This window comes from Salvelinus sp. IW2-2015, linkage group LG32 (assembly GCF_002910315.2).
Source record: "Salvelinus sp. IW2-2015 linkage group LG32, ASM291031v2, whole genome shotgun sequence".
Classification (NCBI taxonomy): domain Eukaryota; kingdom Metazoa; phylum Chordata; class Actinopteri; order Salmoniformes; family Salmonidae; genus Salvelinus; species Salvelinus sp. IW2-2015.
This window is the reverse complement of record NC_036871.1, coordinates 36,162,241-36,180,801: the sequence shown is the minus strand read 5'-3', so window position 1 is coordinate 36,180,801 and position 18,561 is coordinate 36,162,241. Positions and strand designations below refer to the sequence as shown.

The window sequence follows — 18,561 nt, the reverse complement described above, 5'->3', positions numbered from 1 at the left end:
AGACCCAAATCTCTAGTTCTGTGTTCCCGGACAGAAATCATCACAAGTCTCTAAATGTAATAACAATCCCACTGGGCACAGACGTCAATTCAATGTCTATTACACGTAGGTTCAACGTAATTTAATTGAGATGACGTGGAAACAACGTTGATTCAACCAGTGTGTGCTGTGGTGGAAAATGACTAACTAGGCTTTGTCTATTCTGTATTAAATAGTACCCACAAAACACCAGTCTCAACATCAAGAGTGAAGAGACGACTCCGGGATGCTGGCCTTCTAAGCAGAGTTCCTCTGTCCAGTGTCTGTGTTCTTTTGCCCATCTTAATCTTTTCTTTTTATTGGCCAGTCTAAGATATTGCTTTTTCTTTGGAACTCTGCATAGAAGGCCAGCATCCCGGAGTCGCCTCTTCACTGTTGACGTTGAGACTGTTTTTTTGCAGGTACTACTTAATGAAGCTGCCAATTGTGGACTTGTGAGGCATCTGTTTCTCAAACTAGACACTCTAATGTACTTGTCCTCTTGCTCAGTTGTGCACCGGGGCCTCCCACTCTTCTTTCTATTCTGGTTAGAGCCAGTTTGCACTGTTCTGTGAAGGGAGTAGTACACAGCGTTGCACGAGATCTTCAGTTTCTTGGCAATTTCTCGCATGGAATAGCCTTCATTTCTCAGAAGAAGAATAGACTGACGAGTTTCAGAAGAAAGTTCTTTGTTTCTGGCCATTTTGAGCCTGTAATCGAACCCAGAAATGCTGATGCTCCAGATACTCAACTAGTCTAAAGAAGGACAGTTGTATTGCTTCTTTAATCAACACAATCATTTTCAGCTGTGCTAACATAATTGCAAAAGGGTTTTCGAATGATCAATTAGGCTTTTAAAATGATAAACTTGGATTAGCTAACACAATGTGCCATTGGAACACAGGAGTGATGGTTGCTGATAATGGGCCTCTGTGCGCCTATGTAGATATTCCATAAAGAAAATCAGCCGTTTACAGCTACAATAGTCATTTACAACATTAACAATGTCTACACTGTATTTCTGATCAATTTGATGTTATTTTAATCAACCAGAAAATGTGCCTTTCTTTCAAAAACAAGGACATTTCTAAGTGACCCCAAACTTTTGAACGGTAGTGTAAGTAACACAGAAATTGAATTCGAAATACTGTTGGGAAAGGGATGCATTGTCTTTAAGACAATAGGTGAGATTTCAGGATTTACTCACTTATATGAAATCGTCTTACCGCAACAAAGCTATGGCAGACACAATAGAGCTGAGTGTCATAAAAGCCACACCTTCATTTACAGTTGAAATCAGAAGTTTACATACACCTTAGCCAAATACATTTAATTCCTGACATTTAATCCCAGTAAAAAGTCCCTGTTTTAGGTCAGTTAGGATCACCACTTTATTTTAAGAATGTGAAATGTCAGAATAATTGTAGAGAGAATGATTTATTTCAGCTTTTATTTCTTTCATCACATTCCCAGTGGGTCAGAAGTTTACATACACTCAATTAGTATTTGGTAGCATTGCCTTTAAATTGGTAAACTTGGGTCAAACTTTTCGAGTAGCCTTCCACAAGCTTCCCACAATAAGTTGGGTGAATTTTGGCCCAATCCTTCTGAGAGAGCTGGTGTAACTTTCTAGGCCTCCTTGCTCGCACACGCTTTTTCAGTTCTGCCCACACATTTCTATAGGATTGAGGTCAGAGCTTTGTGATGGCCACTCCAATACCTTGACTTTGTTGTCCTTAAGCTATTTTGCCACAACTTTGGAAGTATGCTTGGGGTCATTGTCCATTTGGAAGACCCATTTGCGACCAAGCTTTAACTTCCTGACTGATGTCTTGAGATGTTGCTTCAATATATCCACATAATTTTCCTTCTCCTGCAGCAAATCACCCCCACAACATGATGCTGCCACCCCTGTGCTTCACGGTTGGGATGGTGTTCTTCGGCTTGCAAGCATCCCCCTTTTTCCTCCAAACATAATGATGGTCATTATCGCCAAAACAGTTTTATTTTTGTTTCATCAGACCAGAGGACATTTCTCCAAACAGTACAATCTTTGTCCCCATGTGCAGTTGCAAACTGTAGTCTGGATTTTTTATGGCGGTTTTGGAGCAGTGGGTTCTTCCTTGCTGAGCGGTCTTTCAGGTTATGTCGATATAGGACTCGTTTTACTGTGGATATAGATACTATTGTACCTGTTTCCTCCAGCATCTTCACAATGTCCTTTGCTGTTGTTCTGGGATTGATTTGAACTTTTCGCACCAAAGTACATTCATCTCTAGGAGACAGAACGCGTCTCCTTCCTGAGCGGTGTGACGGCTTTGTGGTCCCATGGTGTTTATACTTGCGTACTATTGTTTGTACAGATGAACATGGTATCTTCAGGCGTTTGGAAATTGCTTCCAAGGATGAACCAGACTTGTGGAGGTCTATAATTTATTTTATTTTTTCCCCCCATGATGCCAAGCAAAAAGGCACTGAGGCCTTGAAATACATCCACAGGTACACCTGCAATTGACTCAAATTATGTAAATTAGCCTATCAGAAGCTTCTAAAGCCATGACACCATTTTCTGGAATTTTCCAAGCTGTTTAAAGGCACAGTCAATTTAGTGTTTGTAAACTTCTGACCCACTGGAATTGTGATACAGTGAATTATAAGTGAAGTAATCTGTCTGTAAACCATTTTTGGAAAAATGACTTGTGTGATGCACAAAGTAGATGTCCTAACCGACTTGCACTCAGTTTGTAAACAAGAAATGTGTGGAGTGGTTGAAAAACAAGGTTTAATGACTCCAACCTAAGTGTATGTAAACTTCCGACTTCAACTGTACCTTGGCCATTGAGCAAGTACACTAATGTTGATGGCAAATTGGTGAGCCTCGTTTATTTATTCCAAGGCCTATTTAGAAAATCTATATAATTATTGGATCAAAGGGTGACTTGGGGATAACACTCAGTCAGGGGTGTTACATGAAGAGATTGAAAATAAGACTGTGTCAATGCATTTGGCATAAAAACAAATCCAAGCATCAACCACTATTATGGATGGCTATTTTCAAGACAAAACATGTTACATTATATGAACAAGACATGTTACATTATATAAACAAGACATGTTACATTATATAAACAAGACATGTTACATTATGTAAACTAAGGTACCTTGTGGTCTCTCATGTAGGTATTGGGGCCCAGTTGTAAACCACACTGCTCTCATCCCTCTGAAATTAAACACACAACTGTTTAATAGGCCTGTATAACATGCTTCCATAGTTAATGAATGAATGAATCCACTAGTCAGTGAGTGTGAATAGCAGTGTTGCCACTCTGACTATGATGCCTTCAGCAGTGTGAAACATGAGGATGCGGTCGCACCAGGAGGGGCAGCGATTGTTCATTTACTGGTTTAGTGTAGTCCTCACTGTAGGGGTAACTGACAGACACACACATATGGCCAGCAGTATCACTCCTCCACCAGTTGTTATAGGGACAGGGCTGCTACGGATGGATGATGCCTACCTGGGTGGAAACATGATTTCATGATCAGGCATGAGAGATCTTTCCCTGATGAGAGAGACCATTCCTCTTCACTGCCAGAGTGATCCTCATTTAATGCGATGGCAGCCCAGTTATCAGCTATTAGGTGTAAGATGGCACAGTGATGCCATCTGTTGGTAAATGCTAATTACTGCAACTGCAGTGTTTTTACCGGTGTGCTTGGATACCCGGATGAATTGCAATGTACTGAACAAGACTGGTTACTCGCATCAATGCCTCTGTCTCGTCATTTAACATGCAAACAGACTTGTCCAAATTGGGAGAGGATGGGGGGTTAGCGGAGGAAGAAGGGATATGGACTAAATTGAGGGTTGCACAAGTTAGATAGACTGACAACTGAATCTCTAACCGATTTATTGCAGTTATTAAATCAAATCAAATGATTTGCTTGCTCAATGCATTAGCTTAGTTCTGAAGGAAACATAGTGTCCGTTTTAGGAGTGATGCCGACTAAATAATAAATAGTCTATTAGTGGTGTGAACGTTTAAATATTAAAACGTTTAAATCAAGCTGGGATCATCCCAAGAAACATCCCTAAACGAAAAACAATGTTTGTTTCCCCCCCAAAATAATAGAAATAAGACTAGGCAACAGTACCACCAAGTGGCTGTCGCCTACCACTGAACGTCTACGACTGACATGTCTAGAGCCATCGCGCGCATGTTTATTTTGTACGTCCACACCAGACACGATCAGGACGCGTAGTTGCTAGATCATTTGTCCTGTGATATACACATTGGGTTGTTTTCACCTGTAATCCACAAGATCCTTTTTTCTCTGGATCTTTGTAGAATTTGGACTCATTTTGAGTCACACAAAATCGTGTGTTCTCTACTCTGAAAATTAATCCACAGATAAAGGAGGAAGACTCCTTCAGCAGTCTTCTACTGTGGACTTTATATGTCTGTTGGCAACCAACTTTAAAGTGCATTACCACCACCAACTGGGCTATCAACTTCTCAGTATTTTGTTTAATTATGTGTTATTTATTACATTATTAGCCCAGAACATTTTTTGTGTTATTACATACAGCCGGGAAGAACTTTTGGGTATCAGAGCGGCGGTAAGCAAATTTGAGGAAAACGTTACCGAAGTTCTATCAACACATTGTAGTACTCGCACTGCTAAAACACACAACCGCTGCTACTTCTGGAATGCCTATAAGGCCCTCCCCCGCCCTCCCTTCGGCAAATCTGACCACGACTCCATTTTGCTCCTCCCTTCCTATAGGCAGAAACTCAAACAGGAAGTACCCGTGCTAAGGACTATTCAACGCTGGTCTAACCAATCGGAATCCATGCTTCAAGATTGTTTTGATCACGCGGACTGGGATATGTTCCGGGTAGTGTCTGAGAACAACATAGACGAATACGCTGATACGGTGACTGAGTTTATCAGGAAGTGTATAGGAGATGTTGTACCCACTGTGACTATTAAAACCTACCCTAACAAGAAACTGTGGATAGATGGAAGTATTTGCACAAAACTGAAAGCGCAAACCATTGCATTTAACCATGGCAAGGTGACTGAGAATATGGCCCAATACAAACAATGTAAATATTCCCTCCATAAGGCAATCAAACAGGCAAAACATCAGTATAGAGACAAAGTGGAGTAGCAAATCAATGGCTCAGACACGAGACTACAAAGGGAAAACCAGCTACTTCGCGGATACTGACGTCTTGCTTCCAGACAGGCTAAACACCTTCGTCACCCGCTTTGAGGATAATACAGTGCCACCGACGCAGCCCGCTTCCAAGGACTGTGGGCTCTCCTTCTCCGTGGCCAATGTGAGTAAGACATTTAAGCGTATTAACCCTTGCAAGGCTGCCAGCCCAGACAGCATCCCAAGCCGCATCCTCAGAGCATGCGCAGACCAGTTGGCTGGAGTGTTTAAGGACATATTCAATCTCTCCCTATCCCAGTCTGTTGTCCCCACATGCTTCAAGATGTCCACCATTGTTCCTGTTCCCAAGAAAGCTAAGGTAACTGAACTAAATGACTATCGCCCCGTAGCACTCACTTCTGTCATCATGAAGTGCTTTGAGAGACTAGTCAAGGATCATATCACATCTACATTATCTGACACATCTGACACGCTACATTATCTGACACCCTACATTATCTGACACTTCAATTTGCATACCGCTCAACAGCTCCACAGACGATGCAATCGCCATCGCACTGCACACTATCCCATCTGGACAAGAGGAATACCTATGTAAGAATACTGTTCATTAACTACAGCTCAGCATTCAACACCATAGTACCTTCCAAGCTCATCATTAAGCTTGAGGCCCTGGGTCTGAACCCCGCCCTTTGCAACTGGGTCCTGGACTTCCTGATGGGCTGCCCCCAGGTGGTGAAGGTAGGAAACAACACCTCCACTTCGCTGATCCTCAACACTGGGACCCCACAAGGATGCGTGCTCAGCCCCCTCCTGTACTCCCTGTTCATCCATGACTGCGTGGCCACGCACGCCTCCAACTCAATCTTCAAGTTTGCAGACGACACAACAGTGTAGGCCTGATTACCAACAACGACGAGACAGCCTACAGGGAGGAGGTGAGAGCCCTGGGAGTGTGGTGCCAGGAAAATAACCAACATCAATAAAACTAAGGAGCTGATCGTGGAATTCAGGCAACAGCAGAGGGAGCACCCCCCTATCCACATCGATGGGACCGCAGTGGAGAAGGTAGGAAGCTTCAAGTTCCTCGGTGTACACATCACGGACAAACTGAATTGGTCCACCCACACAGACAGCGTTGTGAAGAAGGCGCAGCAGCGCCTCTTCAACCTCAGGAGGCTGAAGAAATTTGGCTTGACACCTAAAACCCTCACAAACTTTTACAGATGCACAATTGAGAGCATCCTGTTGGGCTGTATCACCGCCTGGTACGGCAACTGCACCGCCCGTAACCACAGGGCTCTCCAGAGGGTAGTGAGGTCTGCCGAACGCAGCACCGGGGGCAAGTTTACCTGCCCTCCAGGACACCTACAGCACCTGATATCACAGGAAGGCCAAAAAGATAATAAGGACAACAACGACCAAAGCCACTGCCTGTTCACTCCTCTATCATCCAGAAGGTGAGGTCAGTACTGGTGCATCAAAGCTGGGACTGAGAGACTGACAGCTTCTATCTCAAGGCCATCAGACTGGTAAATAGCCACCACTAGCACATTAGAGGCTGCTGCCTATATACATAGACATTAAATCACTGGCCACTTTAATAATGTTTACATATTTTGCATTACTCATCTCATATGTATATACTGTATTATATTCTATTCTACTGTATCTTAGTCTATGCCGCTCTGACATTGCTCATCCAAATATTTACATATTCTTATATCCATTCCTTTACTTTAGATTGTGTGTATTGTTATATATTACTTGTTAGATATTACTGCACTGTTGGAGCTAGAAACACAAGCATTTCACTACACCCGCAATAACATCTGCCAAACACGTGTATGTGACAAGTAAAATTTGATTTGTAAATAAGGTATTTCTGTTTTTTAATTTTTAATACATTTCAAACATGTCTAAAAACCTGTTTTCACTTTGTCATTATGGGGTATTGTGTGTTGATTGATGAGAAAAGTAATACTTTTGTCCATTTCAGAATAAGTAACGTAACAACATGTGGGAAAAGGAAAGGGGTCTGAATACTTTCCGAATGCACTGTAAGGTTATGCGTAAGAACGCAACTGCACTGAAATTAATAGCCTGATTCAATGCGATTCTCCTGAATAAAAAATATAAAAGTTGATCTGTTAAGCTGTTAGGTCTGAATAGACCCATACAGCTTCCATACCGATTCTATCTTTTTGGTCTTTTGCTATAGGCATAGGCATTCCAAATTGCGGAGCATTTAACAGACACAATCACTGTCACCATGCAATCCTTAGACTATCAATTTCTGCGGAGATGTCTTATGGTTAAAAGCAGGGCTTGAATTGAGAATATAGGCCTACCCCTTGTTTGATCAGCCTAAGAAAAAACAATGATCCAGACTATATATAGCGATCTAGGCTATAACAATGATTAACTCCACGATTATTTCTACATAGTCTACTAGCCTATCGAAGGTCTAGTACAGCCTCAACATGGGCTCTTGTTAGGTCTAAAGGCTTATGAAAACATTCACTTTTAAATGAAAAGCAAGTCTCATTATCACACAGAAAATATGGTTGTTTTATTAAACCGGGAAACTTGTGGAGAACTGGGAACTGGGGGAAAAAACGAGGTCAAATCATGCCATCAGTGATTTTCAGGTCAGAAAGTCAGAGAAAGATGAGTTTCTGAATTGACCGTTCAAAACTATTTTTCCCAGTCAGAGCTAATTTCTTTCTGAGTTCCTAGTTGTCTTCAACGCACTGAAGTCGGAAGTCAGAGATTGCCGAGTTCCCAGTTGTTTGAATGCGCCACTAGATACCTAGGCTACCTCTTATTTCTGAATAGGGCTCCTTCCAAAAAAGAAGCCCTTGTGTCCATATTGATTTGAGACATAGGCATATCTACACAGTAACGGTGGCTGGCTGCAAATCAACTAGCCTAATAATTATTTAATTGATAATAAATGCTTCACAGAGTTCATGGAACAAACATATCACAACATCAACTGTTCAGATGAGCCTGTGTGAATCAAGCCTTCATTGTCGAATTGCTGCAAAGAAACCACTACTAAAGTACACCAATAAGAAGTAAAGACTTGCTTGGGCCAAGAAACACGATCAATGGACATTAGACCTGTGGAAATTTGAGATTTTTGGTTGCAATCACTGTGTCTTTGTGAGATGCAGAGTAGGTGAATAGATGATCTCTGCATGTGTGGTTCCCACCGTGAAGCATGGAGGAGGAGGTGTGATGGTATGGGTGTGCTTTTCTGGTGACACTGTCTGTGATTTATTTAGAATTCAAGGCACACTTAACCAGCATGGCTACCACAGCATTCTGCAGCGATATGCCATCCCATCTGGTTTGTGCTTAGTGGGACTATCATTTGTTTTTCAACAGGACAATGACCCAAAACACACCTCCAGATCGTTAAAGGGATATTTGACAAAGGAGAGTAATGGAGTGCTGCATCAGATGACCTGGCGTCCACAATCACCAGACCTTAACCCAATTGAGATGGTTTGGGATGAGTTGAATAGCAGAGTGAAGGAAAAGCAGCCAACAAGTGATCAGCTTATGGAAAAGCATTCCAGCTGAAGCTGGGTGAGAGAATGCCAAGAGTGTGCAAAGCTGTCATCATGGCAAAGGGTGGCTACTTTAAAGAATCTAAAATCTAAAATATGTTTGGTTGCTACATGATTCCATATGTGTTAATTTAACGTTTTGAATTCTTCACTATTATTCTACAATGTAAACCCTTGAATGAGTAGGTGTGTCCAAACTTTTGACTGGCACTGTATACATATGTATATGTTTTACATATATATATAATCTAATGAGGTTAGATCTATAAACGTGTTTTATTCCAGTAGGGGAGCCTAAAGATAAATAATCCACTTGGTTAGAGAGAAATTGTAATCTGTTTTTTTAAATTTTCTTGTAGTGAGTATGTTTGGGGCAAAATGTTTTTCCTCAAATTACCCTACTTGGCAGGAAGAGGGTATTCTTTTGAAATATGCGCATGTCCAGCAGCCAACTGAGCCAAGCTAACGTAGACGTTTTAAAGTGATGTGTATTTAATCTTCAAGGGTGCATTTACATAGAGTGGGACGTTTTCCCCAATAGTGGGACCAAACGGCCCCTTTATAAAGTTTCTGTTTTAATTTAATAACAATGTTTTTTTTAAATTCTGCCCACTTGTGTGTTTGTCTAAGGATATCCATTATGTACATATCTAAATCTTACCCAACGTAGCTTTTTTCTGTCAGAAAATAGACATTTCCATTGCGCAAAACCGTGACACGCTGGGGGGTAGATCTTGACAGCTGTGGTTATTTCCCACCCTATTTGTAAACGGAGATCGGTTTTAACGGACGTGTCAGATGAATGCTGGAATCTACTAAACCGGTTAATTCACAGAAAGAAGACGGTGGACAGATTTTCAACTGCTATGGGGATACTCGATTTCTTCATGCGGTACAGATGCATAAGCAGGGCCTAAAATTAACACCCACCACCTGCCAAATGACGGTAGATTTTGGCATTGGAGGGTAAAATGTCTATTTCACCAGCCACGTTTGCAGGTGATCAGGGCTCCACAGTGCGAACATTTCACTCGCATTCATTTGGTGAATAAAAATAGTCAAGTATGATCTCATGTATAGTAAAACAAATGCTGCAATAGCTGTTTTCAAAGAATTTCCGCCGTTTTGTTTCGTAGCTGGTCAATTAATCGCACAAAGTCAAAGAACTACGAATCCTATGTAGCACTTCGCGCTGCAACACTGCCTGGCTGTGCGCACGTGAAGAGCTGAGTGACATATTCATTTTTAGAAGCGCTGCGCACATGCATAAAAATTGGTCTAATTTACTTGAAACGAAAGTCTACTGAAGTGAGACTTTGTTGTTGTGTTTCTAGGCTATTTACAATGTTTTGTTCACAAGTTAGGTTGTTTTTCTATGTTTGAGTTTTAAATGCTAGGGAAGAGAAGACCACGCTTCTACTAGTCAGACTGAAACTCACAGCCACAAACATGACTCTAGTCGCGCTGCCACAGTAACCTCCCGACCTTAAAGGCGGTAGGTGAAATGTTTTGTCTCATCTGTGATATTTTGGTTAAAAGACACAGGTCACAAAACATTTAATTAAACATTATACCACGTTAGTTACTTCTTACTAAACAATACATTTATTGTTTTAGAAACATTACAAAGCATGTTCATCAATTTTGTTGTGTTTTGTTAGTGTAATTTTATGGGCAAAATATATTTGGGCTGGTAAAAATTAGTGGCTGGTAGAGATTTTTTCATCTAACGTTACCTGCCACAGTGGCTGCTAGACCAAAAGTAATTTTTATACCCTGTACATAATGCTGTGAACTCTGCCTGCTGTGTGGGGTGTTGGCTTGGTTTGAAGAAGTTTCATGAAACTGTGTATGTCTAAATGACACTGAGCTATTTAACCATGTCAGAATTTGCTTAACATAAGTCATTGGGCATCAAAAAGTAGAGCATATTTACAAAGGAATGTTTCTGATCCAAATTGACATGTAACACAGTTGCTTACAGCAGCACATGGATACAAATATGTTTGTGTTGAGTCCAAAGCTTACTTCGCTTTTTTGGTCTAATATGGACCAAAGCAATTTGTACTGTCTAATGCTTCATTGTAACACTAATAGCCTACTTGAGTCTTATCTGTATACCAATATATATATATTCCCTACCAACCGGATCCAACCCTGAGTGGATCCCACAACCTTGCATGTGTCTGTGTATGTAGGTATACATTAATTTAACTTGAGGCATAACGTTTTTTGTTTAACCCATATTTTCTCCCTCTGTCATTAAACTTCTACTCCTGCTCTAATTCTTCTCCCTGTTCTTTCCCCCAGTAAGTCCCACTCTGGGTCAGACATGTCTGTGATAGTGGGAGAGGGGCGGGTCATAGCCTGGAGGGTCACCAGAAGCATCACCTACTACTGCACCAGCGATACCCCTGCCCCCTCTCCTCCCACCTCCTCCTTATCCTCCCATCTAGACTCTCCTCTTCCCTCCCCCTCCTACTCCCTCTCCACCCCCTTTATCTCAGACATGCCCTCTCACCCCACCGTTTCCTCAACTCTCACCCCTTCATTTTCGGATGTACCAACCCTTTCTCCATCCTCGCCCTCCTCCTCCCCCCGTCCCCTCCTCCTGCTCCTCCCGTGGCTTGGCGCCCGACCGGGGGCCATGGCGAAGTACCGGGACCTCTACCTGGAACGCGGCCTGGACATCCTATCTGTGGAGAGCACTGTGTGGCACTTCCTGTGGCCTCGCTGGGGGCTGGAGTATGGGTCTGAGGTCCTGGAGGTCCTGGGAGACCCGCGTTTCAAAGGGCGCCCCCTTCTGGTCCACGCCTTCTCCATCGGTGGGTACACCTTCACCCAGCTGCTCAGCCAGATGGCCAGGGAGCCACACAAGTACCCAGGCCTGGCCCAACGTGTTGTAGGACATGTCTATGACAGCATGGTGGTCGGGTCGCTCGAGCATATGGCTACAGGTGAGAGAGAGGGGAAGGAAAGGAGGTAGGATTGTCGGTTTGGATTATTTGGAAAGGAGAGGGATCTGTTACTGAGACGGTGTGGATGTGTGACAGAGAAAAGGCCTGCACTTTGCATCCTTGTTTGTCACAATGTTGCTTTGTGTGATGAAGACCTAGTAATCATACTCCCACCTTACCTGCTCCACAATATTGGATTGTATTCAAATATATTTGCTGACTTAGAGGAGGACTTTCACACATGATAGTATGTTATTGTGTTTACTGTATGGGGAAATTACATAGGCCTATCCCATTGAATTAACAAGAATTGAAATGTAATTAATAAAATAATCTGTGTGTGTCTATGTCTGTGCCTCAGGCCTGGGCAAGACCCTGTTCCCTCGTATCGAGCCCCTGGTGCGATACACCGCTCTGCTCTACTTCTGGCTCTTCAAATCCCAGACGGTGCACTACTATGACAACTCAGTCCAGGTCTTCTACAACAGCCCCGTCACCGCCCCGGCGCTCTTCTTTTTCTGCGAGAACGACGCGATGTGCGACCCCGTCGCCATGGAGGCGGTACTCGACTTCTGGAGGAAGCGGGGCGTTGCTGTGGAAACCAGGAATTGGAAGGAGTCTGTGCACGCTGCTCATCTACGCTGTCACCCAGAGGAGTATCTCTCCACGTTGGAAAAATTTATGATCTCGCTCAACATCGCCCCCCTCAGGGAGAAGATGTGAATGGCTCATGTGCTAATCACAGTTTGATAATTCAATAAAGCCTGCATACTCATGTTCAAAGGAAGTCTGCATTATTTACTTCCCGGTTGCAATAATAACAACATATCTCCTAGCATTTGTTTACCTATTATTATTATCATTGCCAAGGCCTTGTGGGAACATGTACAGATATAGCATCTTCATTTTACCAGCATTGTTGTAGCAAAATAATCCTGCAGCAACGTTTAGTCCATAATGTTGTTTGATCGGTGGTTAGGCTATTAGCTGGACAAAAGTAGGTTACATGAAAAGTGCAATACTGTTAATATAACCGTGTGTTAGTGTGGGTTTTCACTGAATTTATGTAGATCACCAAGACTCATCTGTATTTCCTGTGGTCCAGGATCCGAGTTTGGGAAACCCTGGTCTGTGACAGTTCATACGCACCAGATAACAGCAAGGTCACTATGTTAACGGTGAAACACATGACAGACACAGCTCACTATACGTTGATTCGCAATAGATATTTATTTAGTATTTATTGTAAATATTGATTGTAATTGTTTTTACATGAGTATATATTCATTCTCAATAGCTGGTGACAAGGAGTACAGTGGGAGAGAGAGGGAGAGGAAACATTTTGAAGATGAGAAAGAACTGAAGAGGAAGAATACAGAAAGAATGAGGGTGAGCGTAACAAGAACGGAAAGAAATAGAAAAGAAACACAGGAGATAGGGAAGAGATAATATGAGGTGGAAAAAAAGAGAGAGGCTACTGAGAAGTCTGGACAAGAATTCCCAAGATGAGCTATATGTAAACCAAGTCTCCTGTCATCAGAGTCCAAATACAGTATCATGTAATCTGCTTTCTCCTGCTGTTTGTAACTTCTCTGATCCAACCCAAGAGGGTGGAGTTAAAACAGTGATATGCAATTTCCAAGCGTTGCTGACATGATAACACAAAAGGTGATGTCTACACCTATGTTTTGATGGTCAGCGATTAAAATGGTGCCATGTAAAACCTAAAAAAATGGCCCCTGGTGGCTGGGCAGGCCATTTTGCTATTCCGCCACAGCCGGACAATGTATTTTCCTTCATATTTGCTATACCAAACATAACACAGAAAAGGTGATGTCTACCCTTATGTTTTGATGGTTTAACATTACATTTTTGCCATGTACAACCTAAAAAATGCTGCCAAAATACAGTTAAACAAAGGACAAGAATCCAAAATGAGTTATGTAAAACAAGTCTCATTTTGTCCTGTCATCACAGTCCATATAGCATACCGTCTGCTTTCCCCTGCTGTTGGTCACTTCTCTGATCTAACCCGAGAGTTCAAAGTTCATAACAACAGTGATACTCAATTCCCAAGATTTGCTGCCTCAGTTTTTCTCCACACTGTATGCTTCCTCCCATGCATCAGGCTTGTCCAAGCCAGGGTCAGCCCTCTTCAGTCACAGAGAACCACAACCAGGCCCTGTCCTGGAAGTAGTTAATGACTGTCAACTCTATGAGTAGCTACTAACACAATCTGTTTTCTTTTCATGCATTTCCAGCATAATTTTTTATTTTTATTTTTTTAAATTGAACCCTTATTTAACTAGGCAAGTCAGTTAAGAACAAATTCTTACCGGGGAACAGTGGGTTAAGTGCCTTCAGGGGCAGAACGACAGAGCATCTGTTGCATATAAATGATAAAGTGTGGACAACAATGCTATGCAGCAGAATTTTTTCCCCCTCTGCAATTCGATGTAGTTTGTATTCAACTTTTTTGTCTAGACAGTACATTTGTTTTGGTCTCACAAAACAGAGTTGTTTATGAGGAGTTAAAGGCTTAACTTGTGGTGAGGTATCTTGGCCAAGGGTACATCCTGTGAAATCCCATCCCCATGTGATATTGACTGCACACACCCCAGTAGGCATATGTTTGCACTTGAGGAACAACCTATGCCTAACCTCTGGCACCGGCACAAAGAGACTTTGAACCATACATAAATATAGGCACGTGCACGTGTAACGGGGTAGAACTGTTGATATTGTGAACGTAGCCTTTGTGGGGGCTCTCCGTGCCCGTGTGCTCATTGTTGATTAAGGGTGTGACCCACAGTATTTAGTCAGCTCTGTTTGTTCAGTCAGGGTTCCCTTACTATGTTATGGTCGACGTACCGTTGGAGGACGGTGACGGTTTAGCAAAAGTAAATATGGAACTGTGGCAATTATACATAGTGTTTTAGGCTTAGTGCCGTTGGCTCCACTAGACTTGAGGCTACAGATATAGTTTTTGTGTATCCCCCAATAATGACAGTAAGTAGGAGAAAAGGAGAGGGATAAAAAAAACCAATGGGTCAATAGTATCAAGTTAAAATACTGTTGGATGCATGAACACGTTATAGTCTATGGTTTATGGAGAACAGTGAGCTATTCTACAATAACTATGCTATCTCACCCCAGCCAAGGTGAAGCCCTCTTCAGAGGACTACCACCAGCCCTAGATGGAGGGTATGAGACCTCTTCAGAGGACCACCACCAGCCCTACGATGGAGGGTATGAGACCTCTTCAGAGACACCACCAGCCCTACGATGGAGGGTATGAGACCTCTTCAGAGGACCACCACAGCCCCTACGATGGAGGTATGAGACCTCTTCAGGACTACACCAGCCCCTACGATGGAGGGTATGAGACCTCTTCAGAGGACCACCACCAGCCCTACGACAGAGGGTATGAGACCACTTCAGAGGACTACCACCAGCCCCTACGATGGAGGGTATGAGACCTCTTCAGAGGACCCCACCAGCCCTACGATGGAGGGTATGAGACCTCTTCAGAGGACTACCACCAGCCCTACGATGGAGGGTATGGACCTCTTCAGAGGACCACACCCAGCCCTACGATGGAGGGTATGAGACCTCTTCAGAGATACCACACCACCCTACGATGGAGGTTATGAGACCTCTGCAAGGACCACCACCAGCCCCTACGATGGAGGGTATGAGACCTCTTCAGAGGACTACCACCAGCCCTACGATGAGGTATGAGACCTCCTCGAGAGGACCACCACCAGGCCCCTACGATGGAGGTATGAGACCTCTTCAGAGGACTACCACAGCCCCTACGATGGAGGGTTGAGACCTCTTGCAGAGGACCACCACCAGCCCCTACGATGGAGGGTATGAGACCTCTTCGAGGAACACACCAGCCCCTACGATGGAGGGTATGAGACCTCTTTGGAGGACTACCACCAGCCCTACGATGGAGGTATGAACCTCGTCGGAGGACCACCACCAGCCCTACGATGGAGGGTATGAGACCTCTTTCAGAGACTACACCAGCCCCACGATGGAGGGTATTGAACCTCTTTGGAGACACCACCAGCCCTACGATGGAGGTATGAGACCTCTTCAGGAGGACCACCACCAGCCCCTACGATGGAGGTATGAACCTCTTCAGGACTACCACCAGCCCTACATGGAGGTATGAGACCTCTTCTCGGAGGCCACCACCAGCCCTACGATGGAGGGTATGAGACCTCTCGGAAGACCACCACGAGCCCGTACGATTGAGGGTATGAGAACTCTTCCGAGATGACCACCACCAGCCCCATACCGATGAAGGTATGAACCTCTCAGAGACCACCACCAGCCCCACGATGGAGGGTATGAGACCTCTTTGGAGGACTACCACCAGCCCTACGATGGAGGGTATGAGACCTCTTCGGAGGACCACCACCAGCCCCTACGATGGAGGGTATGAGACCTCTTCAGAGGACTACCACCAGCCCTACGACGGAGGGTATGAGACCTCTTCGGAGGACCACCACCAGCCCTACGATGGAGGGTATGAGACCTCTTCGGAGGACCACCACGAGCCCGTACGATGGAGGGTATGAGAACTCTTCAGAGGACCACCACCAGCCCCTACGATGGAGGGTATGAGACCTCTTCAGAGGACTACCACCAGTTCCTACAATGGAGGGTATGAGACCTCTTCAGAGGACCACCACGATGGAGGGTGTGACACTTCTGGACATCTTCATGCAGGGATGTTTTCTTATCATGCGTTTCTAGAATCTGTTGTATTTATTTGATAGAACTGTGGACACCAATGTTTTATAGGAGGCTGATGGGAAGATGGAGCGCTCCAGCTATGTTCTGGTGGAAGAGAAGATCTGGAGGATGGGGGTGGATCAGCCACACCATCCAAACACCCCCCTCCAACATCACCAGGCAAGCTGTATCCTGGAACCCACAAAGGACAAGTGTTCCCAAGAAACACCTGGAGGTGAGAGCTGAAGGAAGATACAAGGAAAACCAACATGAGGTGGAACCAGCTGGAGAATACTGCCCAGAACAGAGTGCAATGGAGAGCAGTCGTCAATGGTCTAAGCTCCCGAAGGAGCGATGGGCCTAACCAATGAAATGGAAGGAGCGATGGGCCTAAGCAATGAAATAGAAGGAGCGATGGGCCTAACCAATGAAATGGAAGGAGCGATGGGCCTAAGCAATGAAATGGAAGGAGCGATGGGCCTAACCAATGAAATGGAAGATTTGCCTCTGCTGTTCATCTCAGTTTGTCTTTAATTTTACTGTCTCTACCAGGGTTTCCCCTTCCTCGAAGCCCCAGATGTTTCACATTTTTGTTTTAACCCTAAACTGGCACACTTGATTCAGTTAAAAGTTTGATTAGTTGACTAATTTAATCGGATGTGCCAGTTTAGGGTTAACAAAAAAAACTGAAATGTCTGGGGGATTCCGAGGAGAGGGTTGGGGAAACTCTGCTCTATACCTCTCAAATCTGGATCTCGATGCCAGGTGGGTGCAATTAATTCAGGTAGAACAGAACCAGCAGTAGTCTGGACCTCCATAGGATAAGATTTAAACAGCCCTGGTCTATACAGCACGTGTTAGTTTAATCCACAAAATACTAAGTGCATTACCAGCCACCACAGCTGGATGAGGAAGTAAAGGGTTAACTTATGGATAAGTATCTTGGCCAAGGGTACACTCTGTACTACCATCCCCATGTGGTCATGCATCGAGCTCTTGGCTGCAGACACCCCAGTTGGCATGGGTTTACAGTTGAGGAGTGACCTATGCCTAACCTCCCTAACAAAGAATCACACACTCATGCACGCACACACACACACACATTCTCTCTCTTTCACAGGCGTGCACGAGAGCGAGGGAGGGGCTGAAAGCAGTGTGCAGACAGGAGAGAAGGTGAATAAAGATTAAAAAAGAAGCCAATGGGGTAGATAGTTAGACTGTTAGACGCATGAACACTCTCTCTACTGTCTCCTGAAGTCCACGTTCAGCTCCTTCATTTTGTTGAGAGGTTATTTTCCTGGCACCAGTCTGCCAGGGTCCTCAACTCCCTGTAAGCTGTCTCGTCATTGTTAGTAATCAGGCCTACCACTGTGTCGTCTGCAAACTTGATGATTGAGTTGGAGATGTGCGTGGCCACGCAGTCATGGGTGAACAGGGAGTACAGGAGGGGGCTGAAGTTAATCAGACAGTGAGCGACTATTTTAAGAATGCATCTATAATAGGATATAACCACTGCCAAAATGAAGCAAAGAGACCAAGGTTAAGAAATGACATTAGTATTAGGAAATATAATGGCGCCACTTTACATGGTGTTTCTACAATATCAGATACATCTAATCCAAAGGTCACATACGAATAATGTGTGTGTGTGTGTGTGTGTGTGTGTGTGTGTGTGTGTGTGATCATATTCCATTCATCCAGCTCAACGTAACATCGATAGGGTTGAGGCTATTACATGATGCTTCAATTTCCCCTTACCCCATTCATGAGTACTACCAACTAGCCTTAGAATAAAGTTTACAACGTAGGTGCACAGGATCGACGAGCAGATTTTGAATAATCAAGGTGACAGACAGACACAATTCATAACACTGCCTTACACATCTCGTGCTTAATTAGTCTTCTTTGCCAATCTTTTGTGACTGGCTTTCGCATTATCCATTTCGTTCATGCATCATTCCCATCTATGGACTGTGTTCCGTCCACAATGACTGATATTGAGGTGGCCATAGTGGTCATGACTGTGCGCCCTTTCTTTTGGGTGTAGATTCGTGAACCCCTGCCCCGCCCCCGC

The 18,561-nt window shown here is 43.9% G+C and overlaps 1 protein-coding gene across 2 annotated transcripts; it reads left to right on the top strand.

Moving 5' to 3' along the window:
* Nucleotides 1-9,465: 9,465 nt before the first annotated feature.
* On the top strand, nucleotides 9,466-12,521 carry LOC111956494 (transmembrane protein 53). 2 transcript variants are annotated; one of them, XM_023976945.2, is made up of 3 exons: nucleotides 9,466-9,673; nucleotides 11,092-11,606; nucleotides 12,100-12,521. In XM_023976945.2, the coding sequence occupies exons 1-3, from the start codon at nucleotides 9,648-9,650 to the stop codon at nucleotides 12,459-12,461; spliced, it is 903 nt and encodes a 300-aa protein (XP_023832713.1). In that variant the 5' UTR covers nucleotides 9,466-9,647; the 3' UTR covers nucleotides 12,462-12,521. The 2 variants fall into 2 exon arrangements, with proteins under 2 accessions (XP_023832713.1, XP_023832712.1); XM_023976944.2 differs by having other exon boundaries at nucleotides 9,473-9,673; nucleotides 11,092-11,738.
* The last annotated feature ends 6,040 nt before the right edge of the window (nucleotides 12,522-18,561 follow it).